We start from the raw sequence: 24,423 nt of genomic DNA on the forward strand, positions 1-24,423 counted from the left end.
AGGAATGTTCCGGCGCATCACGGCTGCAGGCAGCCGGCTGCTTAAGGTGGAGGGGGTAGAGGGGGGAAATTTCTACACTCTGGAAGTGCTTAACGGTCTGGTGGTGCAGCTCATCACGACACACCCCTCACTGGTGCTGCTCTGGTGCCAGGTGCTCCTTATCGTCAACTATACTAACTACACCTGGTGGTCCGAAGTGCACCAAACCCCCAGGTACGATGATCTTTCACATCCAGTTCATTTCAATTTTAATTCAGTTCAGAATAATAATTTGGATTAATTTCTAATGTTAAGATTAATGTGAGGCAAAACAAATTGAGCAAGCTTTGTTCAATTATGGGTCCAAATCCAAATTATCTTTGAGTTAACAATAGCTTTTCTATCCTTGTTTGTCTTTAGGAGGCACAGTTTATCCAGCACTAAGTTGCTAAGCCCTCACTTGTCTGGAGAGGACGAGGATCAAAAGCCTGAGGGAAATCAAGCCATGTGTAACAGAGAGATTGTTCGCAGAGGAGCGCTCATTCTCTTCTGCGACTATGTGGTGAGAATGATTTGACTTGAGGCTTCCAGTTTAAGACCACGTCATCACTAATCCGGGTCCATTTGACGCTTCGACCTGCGTCATTTCTGTCTGCCGTTTATTTACTTTGCAGTTCTTTTGTGGCAAAGCCTTCATTTTCTCAGTCCACACTTTGAAGAGGGTTTTCAGAAAGCAGTGTGTGGAACACCTTCCACACAAATGTTGTCTTTTGTTTGCATCTAATATTGAAAATACTCAAAGAAAACACACCAGGGTTTAAAAATTAAAGGTACTTACCACTAGAGGTCGACTGAGAGTGGATTTTACCGATACAGATAACTAGGTTGGATTTTACTTACCGATAACCGATTAATCAACCGATAGTTTTTAATATGGATACTAGATAAAAAAAAACTTCATGTAAAATAGTACAGAACTTTATTATAAAAAGGAAAAAAAGTTTTTATATTTATTAATTGATATAAGTATGTTATTAATAATATAGCGCTCAACGTGCAGCACACATTTTCTTGTGTAAAAACATACAGCACATAGCGTCAGAGATTCACATCTAGAATGCCGCTTTCGTAACAGCAGCGGATCGGAAGCCGGAAAAACTATCGGTATGGATTCTTGTCGGTAGTTCCATCAGTCAGCTGGATAAATTGGATATATTTTGGAGTAGTCAAAAATTTTTATTGTCTCACTTACAGTCTATTGAAATCTAACCCACATGTTAACCCACCTTTTCTGGTGTATCTTAGTGTCAGAACCTGCATGATTCAGAGCATCTGACATGGCTGACGGTGAACCATGTGAGGGATTTGATCAGTCTGTCGCATGAACCACCCGTGCAGGACTTCATCAGTGCAGTGCATCGCAATTCTGCAGCCAGCGGCCTCTTTATTCAGGCCATCCAGTCTCGCTGTGACAATCTTTCTACTGTACGTCTCTCTTTCTCTCTCTCTCACACACACACACACACACACACACACCTCACAATCAGTGACTTAGTCTAATCCTCATCTGTTCACTTTGGTAGTGAGTTTTCTTCTGTGCTCCAAAACATCTTTACTAATAAGCTTTTCCCTGTCTGTCCTTTTGTCTTTCTGTTTCTCTCTTTCACATTCTCTCTCTCTCTCTCTCTCTCTCTCTCTCTCTCTCTCTCTCTCTCTCTCTCTCTCTCTCTCTCTCTCTCGCTCTCTCTCTCGCTCTCGCTCTCGCTCTCTCTCTCTCTTCTTTCTATGTAGCCGGTGATGCTGAAGAAGACTCTGCAGTGTCTGGAGGGAATTCACCTGAGTCAGTCTGGAGCTCTGCTCATGCTTTATGTCGACAAGTTGTTGAACACACCCTTCCGTGTGCTGGCCCGCATGGTGGACACGCTCGCCTGCAGACGAGTGGAAATGCTGCTCGCCGAGACTTTACAGGTCATACACCTGAAATCATACACAAGATCGGAAATTATTCGTTCATATTTTGGAATAGTCGAAGCAATTTGTCGGGAAGCAAGTTTAGAATTATATCAATCAAATTGTCATATTCTGCGTTCTTGATGCAAACATTTGTTCCGTAATCAGCACGTGATGTGCGTTTGTACGCTTGTGTATTACCACAAAAAAGTTCCTTAAAATGTGACATTTATGGCATCTGGCTGATGCCTTTATTCAGAGCTACAGAGCAATTATCTCATACAAGTGAGCAGTTGAGGGTTAAGGGCCTTGTTTAATGGTCCAGAAGTGGCAGCTTAGTGGTGGTGGGATTTGAACTCACAAACTTCTGATCGGAAGTCCAACATCTTAACCACTGAACTACCCCTTCCTCATTTAAAATATTGACACCACTTTCATGTCAGTGTGGTTCTGAGATTCGATTCGATTAGATTAGGTTATAATAGATTAGATTCAACTTTGACATTGTGCAATGTACATGTACAGAGCCGATGAAATGCAGTAAGCATCTAACCAGAAGTGCATAAGTGGCCTATTTACTAAAATAGCAATATGTTAAATGAGGGTACGGGTCCATATGTACAGATCCTGTACAGATGGCAAGGTAACCTCAGTCTAAACAGGCTGCGACCCAATTTCTCATAAAGTTTCATATCCAATCGCATAATATTTTGCATTTTTGTTACTTTAGCACCGAGCGCCACACTCCGGCTAGATTTTGCTGTCTTTTTTTTCCAGTTCAATGAACAATTTAATTTTCAAAAAGTACCTGATCTGAATGCGATCTCAGAATGTCCTTGGATACGAAATCTTGTACCAAACCTCCACCCCAAACTTAAAAACAGTGATGCAGCAGCACTTAAATTTTTCAGTGAGACCAGCTGGCTCACCTCCTTATCTCTATACTCTGCCTCTATGGAAGTGAATCACAGTAAAGTTTTTCACGATTCAGTATAATTTTAGGTTGTAGCCCAACAGTGTTAACAATAATGTCATGAATTTCCAAATGAAGCTGAGTTTGTTCTCGTCTTGGACTTGAGAATGTAGGCTTGCAGTCTGAACAAAGTGGTTAATGTTCTGCACTAATGACTAATGTTTACTAATAATGGGTTTATGAGCTCTAACAGATGACTCATATTTATTTGTGTGAAAACAATTTCTTGCATTTTTTCACCCCTCTGTAGAATAGCATCGCTCAGCTGCCAGTGGAGGAGCTGGACAGGATCCAGCAGTACCTCCAGACCAGTGGCCTAGCTCAGCGGTAATTCTACGTTTTGTGATTGCTTGTGCTGTTTGCTCAAACCCACATGAGCACTTAATTATAGATTCGGTACGAGTGTGATCTAGACAGAGGTGAAAATTCAATTCAGTTGTATTTGTGTAGCGCTTTTAACGACGGATATTGTTTACAGAAATAAATAGGTTAAAAAATCTGAATTTATATCTTAGTGTTTATAAGTTCATCCCTTATAAAATGTATCCCTAATAAGCAACCCGGTGGCTTCTTTCTTTCTTCCCTCAATGCAGACATCAGAGGTTCTACTCCCTGTTGGACAGGTTTAGAGCTACAGTTGCAGAGGAAACCACAAGCCCTTCCCATCCTGTTACATTACACCCACTGGACGGGAATCCACCACCTGCCCCAGAGAGCGTCACGGCCAGTAAGGTGAGATTTATCACAAGGTTCATAACACTGATCTGATATTGGGTCTTATTGTTCATAAATTTTCTAAACCAGCAGCAATACTATATCCCATAGTTTAAACTTGCTTTATATATGGGTTTTTTTAATGGTGTTAATGCATTCGTTGTAATACATTATTGTTTCTATAGCAACAACTGGACATAAGGGGTGGACTTTCCAATCTAACAAATATGTATTATCTTACAAAGACATAAACCTGTTAACATGGTGAATCTTTCCTCAAGGAGAGGTTTATTTAACATTTATAGACTGAAGTGTCAGTTACTTGTCAGTGAAGTGTAACAGTCAGTAGGTTTTGCAGCATCAGAGTGTGTTCAGGACAGAGCACTGCTTACTGGTTATGTCTATTATACTGTAAAGGAATACAGGAGCAAATTTCCCTCATAGTTGTGGGAAATAACTATTTAATGTTGTGAAATAAAAGTACTGTATATTTAGTTTTTTAGCAAAGTGGGAAAAAAATATTTGACACATAGCTTTGAGAAGAATAGGGTTGCAGAACTTGAAATGGGAAAATATGGGAATAAACTGGGAATTTTCAAAATTGCAGGTCAACCTATTACAGGAATTGTAGTTAAGAAAATGTTTTGGGTAAAAATGCAGATTTATTAGAAATTCTTCCCTGCACATTAATCAATCATGTGCACACAGCACACTTGCTGTAGGACTATTGAAGTTGTACCCTCTGCATGCACTGTGTATTACTCCATAACATGACATTAGGGGTGTAACGGTACATGTATTCATGCCGTAATTTTTCAGTACAGGGCTTTGGGTTCGGAATGCAATCCTTTTTTACGTGCATAGTTAAAATCTGAGTTTCCTCAGAAACGTATTAAGTGGCAGACTGCAAGTTTGTTTAGCCACTATCTTGCACTTTGGGCACGTAAAACAAAATGGATTTAACTTAAAAAACATACACAACAGTTCCAGTGGTATAAAGAGTTACTGCAGTGTCACTGTGGCTACCACTTTTGGGGAGTATTCATGTAAATTACATAAATATTACCTGCATTTATGTTTAAAACTTCCTTGTGCTATGCGTAAGCGATTGTGCAACAATATTATACTAACGATTAAATCAAAGCGAAAAATATGATACATTTCCAAAAATGTCTAATGAATTTCCTTAAATTCACGTGAATTCCTGGCGAGTTTCCAACCCCAATATTTCCCAAATTCCCCAGATGAAGTTCTGTTGGAAAGTTTCCCAGAAATGTTCCCGCCCTTTGCATCCCTACAGAGAAACAAAGTGTATCTGGACTTTCTGCTTGTCCCAAGTGTTCCCTGTGTAAATCCAATATCACATGTTTAGTGCGTGTATGACTTCTGTCTTACAGGAATGGTATGTTTCTCTGGTGAAATCTCAGTGCTGTGTTAAAGGTGACGGATCTCTATATGAGACGACTGACCTGCTCACCAAACTACCCCAATCAGACTTAATCACCATCATGTCCTCCAAGGTACTCATCATAAACCTGCATAAGAAATACATTGATGAAGCTCATGTTTCAGCTTGACCATACAGGACCAAGAACAACTTGACAGCTTAATAAAAAAAAAAAAAAAACAGTACATTATAGGGTACTCTAGTATCTCTGGTGCCTCATTACTGGTTCCAGGCCCCTTTCAATCCTTTTATCTGTTGCAGGATTTCAACCTACGCCTGCTGGCTCCATGTTTGAGTGTTGGCCTCCAGAGGCTATGCAGAGATCAGGGGGCGGTTCTTTTTGAGACCACCCTCCAGGTGATTTTTGAGCAGTTGGCAAGCATCACAGCACTGCTTCCATCCCCTCATCAGCCACTTCTCCTCTCATCACAACCCAACAATGACTCCTCGTACTGGAACGCACTCAGCAGTGTGTATGGTGAGTGTTCTAGCTTTTAAACGGCCCTGTTTCTATGTGGTCTTAATTTCCCTTAGTTTCAAATGTTCAAAGGGTCATTATATATGACAGTGAATGAAGTGCACAAATCATGTTATTGAGTAAAAGCACAGAAGTATTTGCCTTGAAATGTACTTAAGTATAGAAGTAGGGCTGCAGCTATTGCTTATTTTAGTAATCGTGTATTCTACCGATTAGTCTATCGATTATTCGAGTAATCGGATAAGAAGTAAAAATTTTTTCATTAAAGAGAAACACTAAATATACAAGAGAAAATAAGACGGGTCTCTGTGAAAACTAAACCCATTTAAGTACAAAAATGCAAATATACAAGTAAAAAAAATAATCCTAAATGAAAATATAAAAATCAACGACTTGAAATTACTTAAAACTAAAAGAAAAAAAAAAAAGAAAAGTTTAACGGACTGTACGGTGTTTTCTTTCTTTTAGTTTGAAATGATCCCAAACTTTGTTACGTTCTTTTGCCTGAATCTTCTCCTCACCTCTCGCTGTTTTCTCTCTGTTCCTCCATTTTTTATTCTGCAGCATCTTCTATATTAAACCCGTCCAGAGGGGTCTCATTTATAAACGTGGCATGAAAATGTTGTGATTTATAAACAAACAAACTTGACAGGAGAAAGTGCCCTGTAAGTAAACTCTGAGCCCTGCGTGTGCACAACGTGGAAACACGGGAGGCGAAAAGTGGATTTGGTAACACTTATTGCGCTCACAACCTTTTGTATAGAAAGCGGCTGTTGGACTGTTGCTGTTGAACTGATGCTGAACTGTATGTTCTTGCTAAGTAGATACCACCAAGCACCAATCAAGCTCGTGCACTCGACCCTGATTGGTGTCCTGCTGTGTGTTTGACCAGTTTTTATCCACTCATAAATAAAGGAAAACAGCTGATTTCCCAAAATGTAGTAAAAAGTAAGATATTTGAAATGTAGTACAGTTAAAGTCTCCCCAAATAGAAATACTTCAGTAAAGTACAGATACGCAAAAAAAAAAATCTGCTTAAGTAAAGTAACGAATTACATTTACTTCCTTACTGTCCACCACTGCTCTATACTAATGTGTGCTCTGAAATTGGCATGTGCTTCTCAGGTTTTTTTTTTAATTATACATTATGCTAATTTGATGTAAACTTTGGAAAATGTCTTCAATGCCCACTGCGAAAACAACAGCAGCATTTAATATATTGCATTTTACTACAATTAAATGTGTCTCCCTATGTGCTGCAGGTGAGGAGGGCTTTTTTCAGAAAGTGATGAGCGTGTGCAATGCATTGAGCAGGTACCTCCTTTCGCTGCCCAAACTGCCCTCGGCTCTACAGATCCCTCCCGCCACCGAGCATCTGATCACCTCCTTCAACACCCTGGTCATAGAGGTACACATACACACAAAAAGCGTGTCGAATTAACGGGCTGCCAAAGTTCTGAATAATATAATAAAAAAATATATTTAGCTGGCCCAAAATAATAGTAAGAAAACAACATAGTGTTTGTTGTGTCTGTAGATACAGCCCTATTTTTAACTGTGATACACTACTAGTGTTTTGTAGATACTCGGTTTGTAGTTATGTTCTAAGATCGATAACCTAATAAACAGAAAGTGTAATGACGATCATCACGTCTAGAGGTCGACCGATTCACCGCACAAATTTTGGCCATTTTATTAATCGCCTTCAGCCGAACGTTCTGCAAATTAGGCCAATTAATATGCAAGCACATCTGGTGATGTCACCCTTTTCCTGCTAACTTTTTGAAGAGGAACTACCTGGTAACCTCCCAGGAAAACGGTAATGTAGGGACGCACCAAACCCACACCAAAGCGCTAGCTCTGCGGAAAGCTGCCTGTGACTTGTGTTGTTCAATAAATGTTAACGCAATCTTCTGTATCACTTCTTATGAATTAACTGTTAGATTTTATGAGATGAAGAAAAAAAGAAAATCGGCTTAAAGTATCGGCATTGTATATCGGCAGTCGGCTGCCCTGATTTCTAAATATCCAGAGAAAAACCTGTAACGGTCGACCTCTATTTATAACCTACAGTTCTGTATTTATTGTTAATATTCAAAGTTAGTATTATTCCCTCTAATAATACATTTCTGGACATCCTGACACACACTGTCTTTCTGTCTGTAGCTGGTGACATGGCGTTTGCTACAGGACCAGTTAAGTCTCAGTGTAGATGTGCAGATGAGCGTGTCCTGCCTGTGTTTGGCTCTGCAGCAGCCTTCAGTGTGGACGGACTTTACCTCTAAAACCTACCTCACACACACCTGCTCTATCATCCACTGCATCCACCTGATTATCTACGCCGGTATGTTGGAGTCGAAAAGTGGAAAACCTCAAACATGTACGTAACTACTTGTATATAAGTGAACGGATTGATTTGTATGTGTTTTCTTGTAGTCACAGTTTATCCAGGCGACCAGCTGGTACGACCTGAGAGAAAGACGCATGCCAACCGAGACTCTGAAGAGGACGAGGTGGATTCGGGAAAAGGCAGTGAGTTTCTACAGTACCTACGATTGAATAATTTGATCATTCTATACTTTTGGTGCATGCATTAAGACCAAATCATCATTTTTGTGTGTGTGTTTGTGTGTGTTTTTCAGACCTGTGTGAGCAGCAGTGTTGCGAGATCATGGCCGAGTTAGTGGAAAGCTTGCAGAGTGTTTTGGCTCTTGGGCACAACAGAAACAGCAATATCCCAGCATTCCTTACTCCAACCCTTAGAAACGTCATTATCAGTCTGGCCAGACTGCCCCTTGTGAACAGCTACACACGCATCCCACCACTAGTGAGTGAAATATGTGTGGCAGCTTTTACACCGATCAGGCATAACGTTATGACAGATGAAGTGAATGACACTGATTATTTCTTTATCATTGCACCTGTTAGTGGGAGTGATATATCAGGCAGCAAGTGAACATTTTGTCCTCAACGTGGATTTGTTAAAAGCAGGAAAAATGGGTGAGCGTAAGGATTTGAGAGTTTGACAAATTGTGACGTCTAGACAACTGGATCAGAGCATCTCCAAAACTGCAGCTCTTGTGGGATGTTCCTGGTCTGCCATGGTCAGTATCTATCAAAAGTCGTTTAATGAAGGAACAATGGTGAACCGGCGACAGGGTCACAGGCGTCCGAGGATCATTGATGCGAAGGCTGGTCCATGTGATCAGATCCAACAGAAGAGCTTCTGTATCTTAAACTGCTGAATAAGTTAATGCTGTTAATGCTCAATGGCTCAGGACTGTTTTGGCAGCAAAAGGGAACCAAAACAACATTAGGCAGGGTGGTCATAATGTTATGCCTGATCGGTGTAGCTACATTTGTTTTGTTTACACCTTTGCAATAAAAATGTTATCTCATAAAACACCATTAAAACCATTTATTTCCAAATGTAACAAATGCATCGTCAACTAGAGCAACTATGAAGTCGAGTAACATTTGTGCAGAGAGAGATTTGTGCCCATTCAGCCACAAGAGTACCGCAGTCAGCGTTCTGATTCATCCCAAAAGTGTTCAATAGGGTTGAGGTCAGAGCTTTCTAGCGGGAGATCCACTGAAAACCATATCTTTATGGGGCTGGCTTTGTGTGCACAGGGACATTGTAATGCTGGAACAGGTTTGCGTCTCTTAAGCGATGGGAACGGTTCATGCTACAGCAACCAAAGACAATCCTGTACAATTGTGTCTTCAACTGTTTTGTGGGAAGTTTGAGGAAGAACCACACAGTCAGGTGTCCCAAAGTCAGTAGTGTCACTCTCACTGCTACTGTGTAGTATGTTAGGAATCAGATTTGGGCCTTTTTTTTTTGTGTGTTGTAGGTCTGGAAGCTGGGCTGGTCCCCCAGACGTGGTGGGGATTTTGGCACAGCACTGCCTGAGATTCCTGTCGAGTTTCTACAAGAGAAAGACGTCTTCAGAGAGTTCCTCTACCGCATAAACGTTCTCGGTACAAAAATGACAGCTCTGATCACACACTTATGGTACCAAACACTTATTTCATGTTATGATCGGCGTGTTTTTTTATCCCTCGAACAGGCTGGAGCAGTAGGACCCAGTTTGAGGAGACTTGGGCCACTCTGTTAGGGGTGCTGGTCACCCAGCCAATCACAATCGATCAAGAAGAGGAGACTCAGCAAGAGGTCAGGGCATTTAAACTATTTGCTATTTCACCCGATTCCATTGCGATCCGGCCAACCTTTATATTGACCAAATGAATTACGTGTGTTAGGAGGATCTGGAGCGGACGCAGATAAACGTGTTGGCAGTGCAGGCCATCACCTCCCTGGTGCTGAGCGCCATGACTCTGCCCACAGCCGGGAACCCTGCAGTCAGCTGCCTGGAGCAGCAGCCACGCAACAAGAGCCTCAAAGCTTTAGACACCAGGTGCGTTTCCATTTGCAAGGGTTGAGGTTAAACTTTCAAAGTATTGAACAAAAGATGCGGACAGCAGGGGGGAATTTGCTCAGTTATTGACCTGCAGGTGGTATCAGAAAGTTTTGCGGTCTTTTATTTATTTAAGTTTACACACCATCACCAAAATAGTCCCCTCACACAAAAATACGGTGCCACTGCCACTTCTGGAATGTGTCCTGGAAGTCTTCTTTTCTAAGCTCGTCAAGCACCTTTTGTGATTCACGCTGGATCTCCAAAGTGCAATGGTCTCAAACCGGTGAGCTTTAAGCCGGATCTTCATCTTCGGGGAGAGGAGCCAAGTCTGGCGAGTGGGGTGGGGGCAGAAATGAGATCATGCTGATTGTTCTCCAACGATCATCATGCACAAGTTGCTGAATGGTTTCTGCATTTTAAGGGTTTGAGGTCTTCCTGATCTCTTGTCGTCTTCCAGTGATGTTCTTCCGCTCTTGAAGCAGTTCCACACAGAATTTTATGTTTGCTCTTTGTTCCAACTTGCTGTCTATGACGTGGTCAGAATAGCACTAGTTATCACTATTGGTCTCAACTTTTTGATACGCGCTCGTATGTGCTGTCTTTAGTGTGATTTTTGGAACAACCCTGAAACCTAAAATGACTTAGATCATTAAATATTATTAAGCAAGTAAGAGTTACATAGTTAGCTTTTTTATTGCAATAACATGAATTCAAAAGATAGTGTAACTGTTGGGCTGCATGTTGGCAGCTAAGTCGTTGCTTAACATTTCTACCCTTTACTGCTTTTTCCATATTGCAGCAAATATAAAAGATGGTATTCAATTTCGACTAGTCTATTTCTCTGTTGATTTATTTAAATCTGAGATTACTGTATAAGTAGAAGTATAACATGACAGCACTCAGCTACAAGCTACAAACCACACTTATTTGTTAGGGTTTTCACATAGCTGTGTTCCTGGTTCTGAAACGATCACCAGTTATGCATGCAGATTAAAGAAACCATCTAATAAAAAACTGTACCTCCACTGATATGATCTTTATTTTCCAACATTGAGGTGCGTCAAAGCTTATGTTTAATCGTACAAATCGCAAAAAAGCAAATTGTAAGCCCAGATGCAAAATCTGCTTTTTCCCTGTGCTAGTGATGTACCCACCTAGAAATATAGAGATAGAGAGTATATATTCATAATAATAAAGCTAGACCCTCCAGTACAGTCAGTACTTTATTGGTAATAAGGAAGTTCAATTATTATTCATTTGTAAGTAATAAATAATATTAATTAATTATCAATCTTAATCCTAATTATAAGTTAATTAATTTTTGTTAATTTAATATCACCCCTTATATTATTATTATTAGAGGTCCTCTGTTTTGCAGATTGATCGGCACAAAAATCCACGTTGGTAGTTTTTCCGGGTTGCTTTATACAGTACTAGAATGCGCTGTTTATTTGAAATTGTGTTTTAATTTTTTTTTTTTATTATTCATTTTGCATGTAACTTTTTATTTATTTGAATTACTTTTTTTTTATTTGAACACGTCCTTTTATTTTCTTCAATATTTATTCATTTATAATTTTTTTATTTCATTTAGCACATTTTCATGATTCAGTTCTTTTTTTTGTAATTAAGTTCAGTATTATTGTACATTGAGTGTTATGTTTGGTTTGTTTTTTTTAATACAGTATCTATTTGAAAAATCATGTGTTTAATCAGTTATCGCCATGTATGATCCTAGCTATCGGTATCTTTAAAATTTTTCCCCTCCAGATTTGGGCGTAAACTGAGTGTAATCCGAGGTGTAGTGGAGAAAGAGATTCAGGCCATGGTGTCCAAGAGAGACAATATAGCCACACACTTTCCTTACCAAGCCTGGGACCCGGTGCCATCTCTGTCCTCATCGTCAGCAGGTAACAATCGGTCCTGTACAGCCAAGTGTTCAGATCTTTATATGAGCATGTTTCCAAACTTTGCTTTGTTTTGTTCTGTTTTGCGCAGGCACTTTAATCAGTCACGAGAAACTCCTCCTGCAGATCAACACCGAGAGAGAACTGGGCAACATGGATTATAAACTGGGCCAGGTTAGAGAAAGCAGGACAAACTAGCAATGATACTATAAAGCTGGTCCATCTGTTAAAGGCGCTCTGATCATGTGTAACCTGTATGCTGATTGCTGTAGGTATCTATTCACTCTATGTGGTTGGGGAATAATATCACTCCTCTGAGGGAGGAAGAGTGGGGTGATGATGAGGAAGATGAAACTGATGCTCCTGCGACTGCCTCACCACCGATATCTCCTATTAATTCCAGGTGAGTTATCATACTGACACACACAGAATGATTTGTAAAATTCGTTTCACATTTTCAAGCGACGTGTCATGTGACTGTTTTTTCCTAAGTACATGTGCTGTATGGGTTACTGATATCAGCTAGAACACCAGCAAGATACAGTGTCAAGAAATGCAAATTAGACAAGCTCAGTATAAAGCAGTAACCTGACAAATACAAACGACTGTCTCAGATCATTTCTCTAGTGGGAAAGGTTCATGTTTATATATATGTGTGCGTGCGTGCGTGCGTGTGTGTATGTATGTATGTACAGTAATCCCCGCTTTACAGCGGTTGGAATCTCGTGACCCCGGTTTATCGCGAAATTGCATTTGCCACATAACTAATTAGTTTTTCTGATTTTCCCGGTCTCTTGCGGATAGCACTGCTGACCAAAAACTTATAGGGAATTGTTTTTATGGGGTTTATGTTGAAATAATGAAATATATTAATAAAATTATAATTATGAATTGTAAAATGTTAATACAGTACAGTACTGTATATATATAAAATAGCGTTTTTGGGATGGCGTCCATTTACCGCGGTTTTTCATTTATCGCAGGCGGTTTTGGGACGTAACCACTGCAATAAACGGGGGATTACTGTATTCATTTTCCTATGCTAAAAAGCGTTTTCAAACAAAAGCACCAAACCATGAAACCAGGCAGCAACACGTAAATCAAATCAAGCAGCTGATTTTCAAACAAATTAGTACATTTCTTATGAGTACTAAACAAACACTGGACCATGGACACCCAGAAGCAGAAGCTGCACCTTCAGCACACCAACACTTTTGACTCTAGTGATTTATTGAATGGTTTTGAGAGCCTGGGGCAAATTACAACCTACAGTTTCATATCACTCATCAGCTGTGCATGGAATTTCTCTATACTGACGCTGGTGCTGCCTGTCTTCTCTCCCATTCAGAAAGCACAGAGCTGGAGTCGACATTCACTCCTGCTCCCAGTTCCTCCTGGAACTCTACAGCCAGTGGATCCTCCCCGGCAGCCCCAGCAGTAGAAAAACTCCAGTTGTGCTTATCAGTGAGGTGGTGAGATCGGTGAGTGTGTTCACTTTCTAATTGTGGAAAGTGGAATTTAGTTCTTGTTCGTTTCTCTCATTTTCTTTCTTTTCTCTGGTTGTTTACATTTTTAATTTAAGCTAGATTAGTTGCATTCCACTTATTTGAATGGTAACGCATTTTGTCACAGACGTTAACTCACCATTAGAAGGGGTAGCTGGCAAGTTTGGGCCCTTGAGCAAGGCCCTTAACCCTCTGTGCTCCTGGGACACTGTACAGTGCGTCCGGAATGTTTTGACAGCACTTCACTTTTTCTACATTTTATGTTGCAGCCTCATTCCATAATAGATTCAATTAATTATTTTTCTCAAAATTCTACAAACAATATCCCATAATGGCAACGTGAAAGTTTGTTTGAAATCTTTGCAAATGTATTTTTTTAAAAATGAAAGAAATAATTTTTTTTTTTTTTAAATGACCAGTACAGATTGTGCTCAGTACTTTGTTGAAGCACCTTTGCAGCCTGAAGCCTGGCATACCTATTTTTTAGACAGTTTCTCCCTTTCTTCTTTGTAGATTATTGAGGAATATAATAGATTTAATCCATTTTGGAATAAGGCTGTAAGATAAAATGTGGAAAAAAGTAAAGGCTGTGAATACTTTCCAAATGCACTGTATAATGACCGACCCTGCGCTCTGACTCCAGCTTCCTAATATCGCTGGAATATGCAAAAAAAAACTTTCACTGTGCTGTAATGTGACAAGTAAAGCCTCTTTTAGCCTTTTCTATATCTCTGCATTTTAATACATTAACAGATGCATGTATAATACTGTTGTACGTAATACTAGCTTAAATTGGGTAGCCATCATTAGTTTTACTTGTGTAGCCTAATTATATGCAGTACCAGTAAAAAGATCTATACATTTCACAGATCTGAGAACAACATTAAATGCATACACCAAAAATAAATGGCAATCGGAATTGGATCAGTGATTAAACAAAAAAGTTATCTTGATCTTGATTTTTTTTTTTTTAGCCTTAAAAAAATAGATTAAACATTTTGTTTAGTTTTATATCTGTATACTTAGACATGGATTCCGCCATAAACACAAAGCCAATAAAGTTGGCATGGGGTTTAAAAAAAATGCCTAATTAGAATGAAGTTATTGGCTGCCTTTCTTTGATAAGTATCATTATAGCACAGGGATTTGAATTCTTCAAGCTGATCGGTCAGAATTTCATGAACACCATGGTCATAAATGGCAAATTTTTATTTTATATACTTCATATTAAACTCATGAAACTGGAAACCTTTTGATGAGGAAACAGAGCAATTTGGGGTGAATTGATACCTAATTGAGTGTTTCACGTCTCTAAGTTTTGTCTTCCTTGCTGTTTCTTTCAAGCTGTTGGCGGTGTCCGATCTGTTCACGGAAAGGACTCAGTTTGATATGATGTTTTCCACTCTGATGGAGCTGCAGAAGGTTCACCCTCCTGAGGACGAGATCCTCAACCAGTATCTCGTCCCTGCTATCTGCAAAGCAGCTGCTGTGTTAGGCATGGTGAGTGCGTGAGAGTGTTTGTAGCGGAAAGGTGGCGATTGTGGGATTGATTTGGTAAAAGCGTTGTTTGTTTACTCGTGGTGTATTGTGTGTGTGTGTCAGGATAAGTTGACCGCAGAGCCTGTGTGTCGGCTGTTGGAGTCTTCACTGAGGAGCACTCATCTGCCCAGTCGTATTGGCGCGCTGCACGGAGTGCTGTACGTGCTCGAGTGTGATCTACTGGACGACACAGCACGCCAGCTCATACCCATCGTCAGCGAATATGTACTGTCTAATCTCCGGGTCATCGCCCAGTGAGTGACCACACACACTTTAATCATAGAACATACATTCTGACCGAACAAGAGCCGATCCTGAACGCTGGGTTCAATCCCATCCAGCAATTTTCACAGTAGTGTCGTCACGATACTAACATTTTGACTTTGATACGATACTAATATTCAATATCGTGATACTAATACCAAATCGATACTATGGCAAAAAAAGGTCATTGGATAATGGAACTTATTTAATTTATTATTATTTACTTTTCCATTAGTTTAAATGTCAAAGTGCATCTTTAAGAGTGGCAACTACAGTTGCCACTCTTAAAGTACTGGTACTGATAAAAAGAGGAACCTTTTTTATTTTGAAACAGGGTATCATGCAACTAATTCACATGATAAGATTGAAAAGCACATTTGCAGTCACTCAGCTTGATCATTAGACATGTTTGTCTCATATGAGGGAATACGAGATGAGAAGCGAGTCAGTCGGCAGCTAGTTCTCACTCAAGATAAAAGACCTCATGCTGACCATGGATCTCTTGAGGCTTGGACTCCTGGGGTTAAAGCTAATGGCAGAGCCTGTGTCCCACTGCGTACGATGCTGTGCGTCTAAATGATATACGAGATATATGCGTAACGATTGTTAGCACCTTATTCGCTGTAGTATCATGTACTATAGGCACTTTAGATTTTGAATTCATTGATGCTTACTAAATGAGTTGTGCTTTTCAGCTGCTTGAACCTGCATAATCAGCAGCATGTGCTGGTAATGTGTGCTGTGGCCTTTTATATGATGGAAAACTACCCACTGGATGTCGGGCCAGAATTTAACGCAGGGGTCGTCCAGGTAAGAACCTACACACATTCAGATGAACGCTTGTATTGTATGTTTTGACACTTGACCATCACACTTGTATGTAGTTCTTGGAAGAAATCGAGTGGCCTGCACAAAGCCCTGACCTCAGCCTCTTTAAAATAGAATGCTGTCTGTTCTTACAGTACATTCCAGTACATCCCAACCAGAGCGAGATCCCCACAGCTACAATGCTCCAAAATCTAGTCCCTAAAGAACGAAGGTTATTATGAAAGAAAAATGGGATTAAGCCTGGATTAGGCTGTAATGATCAGGTGTCTACATACATTTCGCCATACAGTGTTGAATTTGTTTACATTTTAAATTGACACAATAGAGACAAGGGAGAATTGAAAATTGTAGTGATCAGAGGACAATTACCGCATTAGTTCAAGCTTATAAGGAGGCTATATAACTTTACATAACCACTATTGATATCCATGGTGAGCAGAAAAGCGTTTTGCACTTGCTTGAGAGAACATAACCAGCAGGTGGCAGTAGTCTATTCAGCATCCAAACAGGGAAACCCGGAAAAACTCGAACTGTGAATAAAGCGAGCAGCATTTTAAACCTGCTGCGATCTTTACTAACGGATTCGTGTTTCAGTCATGTCTGCTAAATTGCAAAGACAAGATGAGGATTAACATCTGACTTTTTTCCTGTGTGCTCATTCGCTAAGCTGAATAGCCAATCTCGCCATAAGCTCCACCTACAATTCGACATGCAGAAACGGCTGACAAACAGCCGACTCTGTCTGACTAGAGCCAACGATGCCAACAGGATTCAAGTTCTTATCATTATATATTTCTTTGGTTAACTATGATGCTAGTTTTGCAGTTTTGCTAGTTTTTGGAACTGTATTGTTAGCAAGTCTTCAACTATAGATTAGTATACAGGTAGGCACTGATACCAAAACCTGTTAACAAGTGCGGTGATTGGAGAGGCTTGTGTTAAATTTAAGCAATTTTTTGTATCACGTCTTATTAATTAACTAATTTTATGAGTTGAAAGGGGGGTTGGGGGGAGAAAAATGGCCAAACATATCAACCAAAAAGAAAAAAATCAGCATCGTAAATCAGCCATTAGCTGCCATGTTTTCAAAATATCTGCATCGGCCAGAGAAAAACCCATATCAGTCGACCTCTAACACTATCCTGATGGAATCTGACTATTCTGGGACGTCTCTGTCCCTGATCACAGTGCATTGTTCCTTACTGAATGGTTTGATAAGTATGAAAACGATATCTGTATGCGGAGTACGCCGCTTTACCCACTACATATAGAATAGTGATCGGCTTTTTGCTTATAATAAACATAAACTTTACTTTCAAATCTCATATTTTTTCCCCTTTCTAGGTGTGTGGCATAATGCTCTCAGCCAGCGAGGAGAACACTCCATCTGTAATCTACCACTGTGCACTGCGAGGCCTGGAGCGATTGCTTCTGTCTGAGCAGCTGTCACGCATGGACGCGGAAACGCTGGTGAAGCTCAGCGTGGATCGCGTGAACATGCCGAGTCCGCACCGCGCCATGGCCGCCCTGGGTCTCATGCTCACCTGCATGTACACAGGTGTGCCTGGAGAGGAAGGCAGGACACATTTCAGCTCACTTTTACCCCCCCATTGACCCACCTACTAACAAAACATCCTGCAATCGAACAAAAAAGCCCCCCTACCCTCATACTAACACACCTTACTAACACACAGCTCACCTACACACCTTCCCTTCGTATAGTTTTTTCAGCTAAGACTAGAACAAAGCCCTCCTTTATTCTGATTGGTCAATGAAATGTTTTTTTTGATGGATGTAATGAATTTACATTTGAAACGCTTTTGTTTGTTGAAGAGAAAATAGCACAGTTCAGAATAGTTTAAAGAGGAATGAGGCACTATGAATAAGAGATGGTGTTTGTTAAGCTGACTGGCAACCTTTCTTCTTTTTCCTCCACAGGGAAGGAGAGAGGAAGTCCCGGTCGGCCAGTCGACAGCGACCCCACAGCTCCCGACAGCGAGTCTGTTATCGTTGCCATGGAGCGTGTCTCGGTTCTTTTTGACAGGTATAAATGATGCATCTGTTTATCAAAAGATCCCGGTATGCCATATGCAAAAATAGCTTTTGAATATTCATGTTCCAGGGGAATGTTTCGTTTCAGTTTTATGTCATGTGTCTGAATTCAGGATCCGTAAAGGTTTCCCGTGTGAAGCCCGTGTGGTTGCACGGATACTGCCCCAGTTCCTAGACGACTTTTTTCCGCCGCAGGACGTCATGAACAAAGTCATTGGAGAGTTTCTGTCCAATCAGCAACCTTACCCACAGTTTATGGCCACTGTGGTTTATAAGGTGGGGTTCATATTGCTTGGAATTTTCGTTTGACTTCCTCCCTTCATGTTATTTCTAATGCAATAATTAAGCTGATAATGAGTTAATAAGTAATAATGAGTTAATTAGTATTTTATGTGCATGGTCCTGTAGACATGTCTTTTGCAGCAGATCAAATATTCAATTAATTTCAATTGCATTCAGTGATGGACAAACCTTCACTTGAGTGAAAGTACAAAATTATTAACCCTCAAATGTACTTAAGTATCCAAAGTACTATGAATTATTAGGGCTGTAATAAGACTCTTTACTTAATCAACTCAGTTTATGTGAAAAGACTAATGTTACTCTCAGTCACAGCAATCTATTAATAGAACGATATTAATGCATAAAACACTGATATCTATTAAAATTATCATGAGCCCAAAACCTTCTTATGAATGACTTCAAAGAAAAATCATGCAAATGAGGCCACGGGTGCTGTGGCAAGTCAGAGTCATGAGTTTCTTCCATCATTTATTCCTCTCAAAATATTGTGCTTGCTGTTGAACTGACAAGTTCAAAACAGAGCATGCGCTCTACACTGATTGGTGGCTTGCTGCGTGGTTTTTTATTTTATTTAATTTCTTTACGAATTTAAAATAAAAGTCTTTCGAAAGGGAAATACTTCAGTAAAGTACAGATACGTGAAAAAAGCTACTTGAGAACAGTAACGAATTATATTTACTTCCTTACTGTACACCACTGGATGTATTTGTTTAGTGCTTTTAACAATCGACCTCGTCCCAAAGCAGCTTTTACACAGATAAAGCGGTTATAAAGTTGGAAAAGATTAGGTTTAGTGCATACAGGTTTGTTCCTTACAAGTTTGTCCCTAATGAGCAAGCCAGTGGTGACTGTGGCGAGGAAAATCTCCCTGAGATGGAATGAAGAAGAAACCTTGAGAGACTTAAAGGAGAACCCATTCTCATCTGGGTGGCACCAGATGTCCGAATTTTTTCCTTTTTTCTAAATATGACCTAGAACTGATGTTTTCGTTATACCTCTCCCCCTTTAAAATACTAGCTATAAGCCAAAGATAATGAAGCTTATAATGTGAGTTTTTTTAGATTTCTGTAACAGCCACCACCCTTTAGAACAGGGGTCCCCGAACTGTTTTCTGTGAGGGCCACATCATTTTTCCTTTCTTTATTGGGGGGCCAAGTCTGTCTGTAACAGAAAATGACATGGGCTGGAGTGACTAGCACTATTATCATGGAGATTTTATGATATTAAATGTATTGATTAGGCTTCCTAATTCTAGATTAGTTTTTGTTATGCACTGTACAGACAAATGAGCATAACTTTTTCTTTTTTTTTTTCTTCTTTCATAATCATTGCTATTGTAATCAAAACATTTGTTATACTGTAGGTTGGTGGTTGAATCTAATAAATAATTAGGCTACGTTAATAACTTAAGGTAAATTTTAGTTCTAAAGCCAACTATAATAAACAAGTAACACTGTAATATGAGTAAAATACATAGTTACAGTTTTGTTTTCAAAAGTTTCGTTCTAAATTTGGGGCCGGGCCGTAGTTTGGGGACCCCTGCTTTATAGCATTAGCAGCAATACCAGTTAGCTTGTGTATTATAATCTGTGCATTTTGTTCCAGGTGTTTCAGACACTTCACGCCACTGGTCAGTCCTCCATGGTGCGAGACTGGGTGCTGCTCTCGCTTTCCAACTTCACGCAGAGAACACCTGTTGCCATGGCGATGTGGAGCCTTTCCTGTTTTTTCGTCAGTGCCTCTACCAGCCAGTGGATTTCTGCCCTGTATCCTTAAACACGGTTTCTCATACGTACTCGTGCACACACACTTACTCCTGGATATTATTTTCTACTTGTAGAGATGATGTTTAGCTGCATCGCCTTCCAACAAAATGTAGCCTTTAGATCAGGGTCAAATTCAGGCCGATCTTATCAAATGTGTATTAGAGCTGGCCCGCCAGTATATATCGCATACACCGCTAATACTACAAATCCCAGAATGCTTTGTTAGTGCTTCGGCGCGTCAGTCGACGCCGCTGAAAAACTCTGCGCTGAATTTACCCATCGATTTGCCGGCTTTGAAGGCCACAAACGCAGATTTGAACTGCTCAGTAATCCGTTTGTGGTTGACGTGGAAAGCGCAGCAACCAACCTCCAAATGGAGCTGATTGAACTCCAGTGTAGTGACACGCTCGAGTCAAAGTATGACTCTGTGTGTGCTGCATAGTTTCGATGTTTTTGCCCTGACACACTGCCCCAACTCCGTGCCCAAGCTGCTCATATGCTGTCTATGTTCGGCAGCACATATCTTTGTGAACAACTGTTCTCTTTCATGAAGATGAACAAAACACCACTCAGGAGTCTCACTGATGAACACCTTCACTCAAAAGGATTTCCTCAGCTCAGAGCCTAAACTCCAGACATTAATGCACTTGCATGTGAGATGCCAGATATCTGGCTTGACCCAATGTGCATCACAGTAAATCTGAGTGTAGCAAACTGAGCTTGAATGAATGTTGTCTTTATGCACTTTTTTTTTACTTTAAGGCATGAACTGTTAATAGTTGAAAGATTGCCTTTTTTTAATGAAGGAAATTATTATTTTTGTTTGTATTGTTGTTGGCCTGTGAAAAAAGATTTACATTAAAAAGGAACTCGAAAGTCTACAGATAGAGAGAGAGAGACATCGTCCCAGTTTTGAATTTTGGCTCACTGTGAATTTAAGTTCGACACCCCTGCTTTAGATCATAGGTATTGGTTAAAAAAAATAATAATAATGTTGAAGGGGATGCTTAATGTTGAAGGGGATGCTTTTATTACAAACTCAGCATGTACAGATTCTGTTTAATCTTTGCCAAAACAAAAACTTCAAAATCACATTTGACAATTTTGCAAGTTCATTGCAGTCCATAACATGTATTTTTCCCCTTCATTGTCGCTTTGTATCTGCAATGTTGCTCTTTATTATCTGGCCTGAGCTGTGATCACAAGAGTTCACGTGCATTTCACACAGGCTTTCCACAGGGTCCAAACACATTTGAACCTATAAGAACCGAAGCGCTCCAAGACCTTGCCGATCGCAAAAGCACTTTAATATGAGCGCTGTAAGTGCAACCAGAAATGGGCACACGTACACAGATCCCTCAAAGTGATCTCACTATTGTCTTTGGAGCTACTTTAAGTATATTTTGGATCCTTTGCCATCCATTTACTTGATTCATCACTGCCAAAAGTTTGTTATAGAATCGATTTTGGCAGGCCTGGGGAGCTCCTCGTGTCTAATTTCCGCCCAGAGAAGTCACAGAAACCAGTGGATTTCATTATAGCTGGGACTAAATGACCATTTGATGAAAGAAAAACACTGATCAGCAGGTCTGTTTAAGAAACTACATCTTCTCCAACAGTTTTTATCTTTAACTCCTTTCACCTCTTCCAGCTTGCCTCACGTGATCAGTCGCATGGCCAAAGCCGACGCAGTGGACGTTAGCCTGTTCTGTCTGGTAGCCATGGACTTCTACCGGCACCAGATCGATGAGGAGCTCGACCGCAGATCCTTCCAGTCTGTTTTTGAGATGGTGGCATCCCCGGGTAGCCCTTACTACCAGCTGCTGTGCTGTCTGCAGAGTATTCACCAGGACACGTCACTATAAGACACACACACACTTTAAGCCATTAGACTGGCTGTAATACACTGCTCATCATGCAGGACATAGTATTCTAGTGGGTGTAGCCAGTTTACTTTTCCCTATAGGCCACAATAGTACACACTACTAACCAGCTTCACAAAAGAGCGACCACATCACATCACCTAACGTACGAGTTATTAATTGCGAAACATGTCAGGAACAAGTCAATACCCAAGAAGGCCAATGTAGACATAAGAGCAAAATCTACTTCTTTAAACACTCCTAGCTGACATTGGCAGATTATGGTACAAAGACTTTTTTCCAGGCCTTTCCAAATCTGTCCAAGATCCGTCCAAGTTAACGCTCGATCAAACCTAATATCTGCATAAAAGAGTAAAGCATTTTTAGCAGATGAATTCCCTTCGTTCATTCCTTTGTCCCTAACGTTTGCCCATGTGACCTCGGGGTTGGGGGGGCGGGTGTGTGTAGAAAGAGTAGAACTGGAAACTGACTTGATGATCCTCCTTGGTCTGAGGAGAACTTGCATAAGCCATGTTGAAAGATTACGTTTCTGTGTATTTAAAGCGTGAAATGTGCTCGGTCGATATTTTTTTAGAGCTGCAAGATGCTAGAATCAACTGGCACGATGTGTGCACTCTTATCTAACACCAGTAGTGTCGCTTTCTTTCTCTTTCTTTTAGTTTTTATGTTGAGGAATTCTTTTTTTTTTTTATTCAAGTTGGCACTTGAGCTGCAGTCGGGAAAAAGGGAAGCCGGATGCCGAGGGGCTTGTGCGCCCCTTTTTGCAACAGGCTTCCCATTCGGGGTGTTTTTAGGATGGCAAAAAAATGAGAACGCAAAGGTAAACTGGCGTACGCACTTAAACTGATTCGATGTAATCTGATTCTCTGATCCGATTTCTTTTTTTTTAATGCTCAGGATGTAATGCGATTCTTAAACTAGTGTCATGATCGGAAGTCTATTTTTTATTGTTGTTTGTGGGTGGGTGGGTCTCTGGGTGGGGGGGATGGGGGTGGAGATCATGTTAAATGATTGTATCTAAGAGAAGAATTATGTGTTATACTACTAAACCTCCCGCTGCATGAGAATATCCATCAAATGACAGATGGCATAAAGAGACTATACATTTACTGAATGTTTGCAAACCACTTGACCTAAAAACAGTGTATGTGTGTAAAATGCGAAACTGACTGCCTTCACTGTCCGAAGGTGTGGAGAGACACAATCGGATCCAATCAGAAGTGTCCACACAGCCGAGGTGTCCCTTTTCTGTAAATAGAAGCCTGGCAGCATCTTGTAAAGTCAGCCTGCAGCATGCCGCTTGTAATATCGAGTCTTCATGTGATGGTAAAACCCAGAGGGAAGGAAGATGCAGCACCTGAAGTACTACATGGTGACCCATACGGAATTAATTCGACTTTGTAATTCTTACGCCCCCGGGCTTTGTATCCAGTGCTGCGTTGTTTGATGTGGATCCTTTCCGTTTTTTTTCCCCCCAAGTGGAAGTGTGCACTTTTATAGACACGCTCCAGTCAGTGTTCCGTCATGTTGCACGCGCAGATTTCAGCTTCAGCACCTGCTCGAAGATCTCCTCAATAAACTGATAAAACACTCTTGACCCAAGCCTGTAAATCCCAAAAGGGAATCGAATGTGAAGAAGGAAAAAAAACACAACTATATGCCGATTTGAATTAGCACGAAGTTTGCTGGTTTGATTTCTTCAAAATCTCCTCGTACCTTCCACTCGCACAACCTATACCCAAACAACACCCCCACCCCCACAATCCGCCCAAGTACGCTTCAGCTCGAATGCTTCATTGTTGATTTCTATTATTACTTAAGGCTCAAATCAATCAGTGTGTGGAAGCTGACTGTAGATGAGCGAGGGAAGATTACGAGACCGTCTACTCGCTCGTCTACAGTCCTGTTTAGAAAGGAAGGCTGTGATAGTCGAGCACCGGAGCTTCCTGAAGAAACCTACATCGACGTGTTAAATATTCCACACTCACATCCGCAAGCTGGTGTAATGAAGACGATGTTCTATTTACTGTAATGGCATATTTTAATATAAATTCCTGGAAAGATTATGATGTAGTAATAAAATGTTTAAAATGTGGGTTTTTTTTTTTTCTTTTTTTCTTTTCACTTTTCATTTGCATCCACTCTCTACATATCTGTCCACATTCATTTCGAAGAGTTTTTTTAATTGCTTTAGACAGCTGGTTTGGTCCATGTCTAGTGACGGTACTGATAATCCTCGAGCACTTAGCACTCAGTACAGAGGAGACAGGGGGATTAAATGAGATCTCCGGCTGGGCAAGAAGGAGGCGAGATCAGTTAGCATGGAAAATAGTATAGAGGTCAGCAAATTAAAAAATCACCTACGCCAAATTTTATTTTAATATTCTGTGTGCCATTCCTTTGATAATTTT

At 40.4% G+C, this 24,423-nt stretch overlaps 1 protein-coding gene across 7 annotated transcripts in view; it reads left to right on the forward strand.

The window, feature by feature from the left end:
• The window catches only part of htt (huntingtin), a 65,004-nt gene extending 40,897 nt beyond the window's left edge, over window positions 1-24,107 (forward strand). For 4 of the 7 annotated variants that reach the window (XM_083538566.1, XM_083538569.1, XM_083538568.1 and 1 more), the window contains 27 exons: window positions 3-213; window positions 400-541; window positions 1,285-1,464; window positions 1,771-1,947; window positions 3,153-3,229; window positions 3,496-3,634; window positions 5,014-5,136; window positions 5,325-5,541; window positions 6,804-6,949; window positions 7,708-7,885; window positions 7,978-8,073; window positions 8,184-8,368; window positions 9,399-9,525; window positions 9,615-9,718; window positions 9,808-9,962; window positions 11,736-11,875; window positions 11,964-12,046; window positions 12,145-12,275; window positions 13,221-13,353; window positions 14,722-14,877; window positions 14,980-15,170; window positions 15,876-15,990; window positions 17,353-17,584; window positions 17,947-18,052; window positions 18,174-18,336; window positions 19,969-20,129; window positions 21,781-24,107. In XM_083538566.1, the coding sequence (XP_083394692.1) occupies window positions 3-213; window positions 400-541; window positions 1,285-1,464; window positions 1,771-1,947; window positions 3,153-3,229; window positions 3,496-3,634; window positions 5,014-5,136; window positions 5,325-5,541; window positions 6,804-6,949; window positions 7,708-7,885; window positions 7,978-8,073; window positions 8,184-8,368; window positions 9,399-9,525; window positions 9,615-9,718; window positions 9,808-9,962; window positions 11,736-11,875; window positions 11,964-12,046; window positions 12,145-12,275; window positions 13,221-13,353; window positions 14,722-14,877; window positions 14,980-15,170; window positions 15,876-15,990; window positions 17,353-17,584; window positions 17,947-18,052; window positions 18,174-18,336; window positions 19,969-20,129; window positions 21,781-21,994 (4,082 nt within the window). In that variant the 3' untranslated portion in view covers window positions 21,995-24,107. The remainder of the gene's footprint in view (window positions 1-2; window positions 214-399; window positions 542-1,284; window positions 1,465-1,770; window positions 1,948-3,152; window positions 3,230-3,495; window positions 3,635-5,013; window positions 5,137-5,324; window positions 5,542-6,803; window positions 6,950-7,707; window positions 7,886-7,977; window positions 8,074-8,183; window positions 8,369-9,398; window positions 9,526-9,614; window positions 9,719-9,807; window positions 9,963-11,735; window positions 11,876-11,963; window positions 12,047-12,144; window positions 12,276-13,220; window positions 13,354-14,721; window positions 14,878-14,979; window positions 15,171-15,875; window positions 15,991-17,352; window positions 17,585-17,946; window positions 18,053-18,173; window positions 18,337-19,968; window positions 20,130-21,780) is intronic. The other 3 variants (XM_083538567.1, XM_083538570.1, XM_083538572.1) reach the window with 1 other exon arrangement.
• The last annotated feature ends 316 nt before the right edge of the window (window positions 24,108-24,423 follow it).

Source organism: Silurus aristotelis (assembly GCF_946808225.1).
Source record: "Silurus aristotelis genome assembly, chromosome: 4".
Taxonomy (NCBI): Eukaryota; Metazoa; Chordata; class Actinopteri; order Siluriformes; family Siluridae; genus Silurus; species Silurus aristotelis.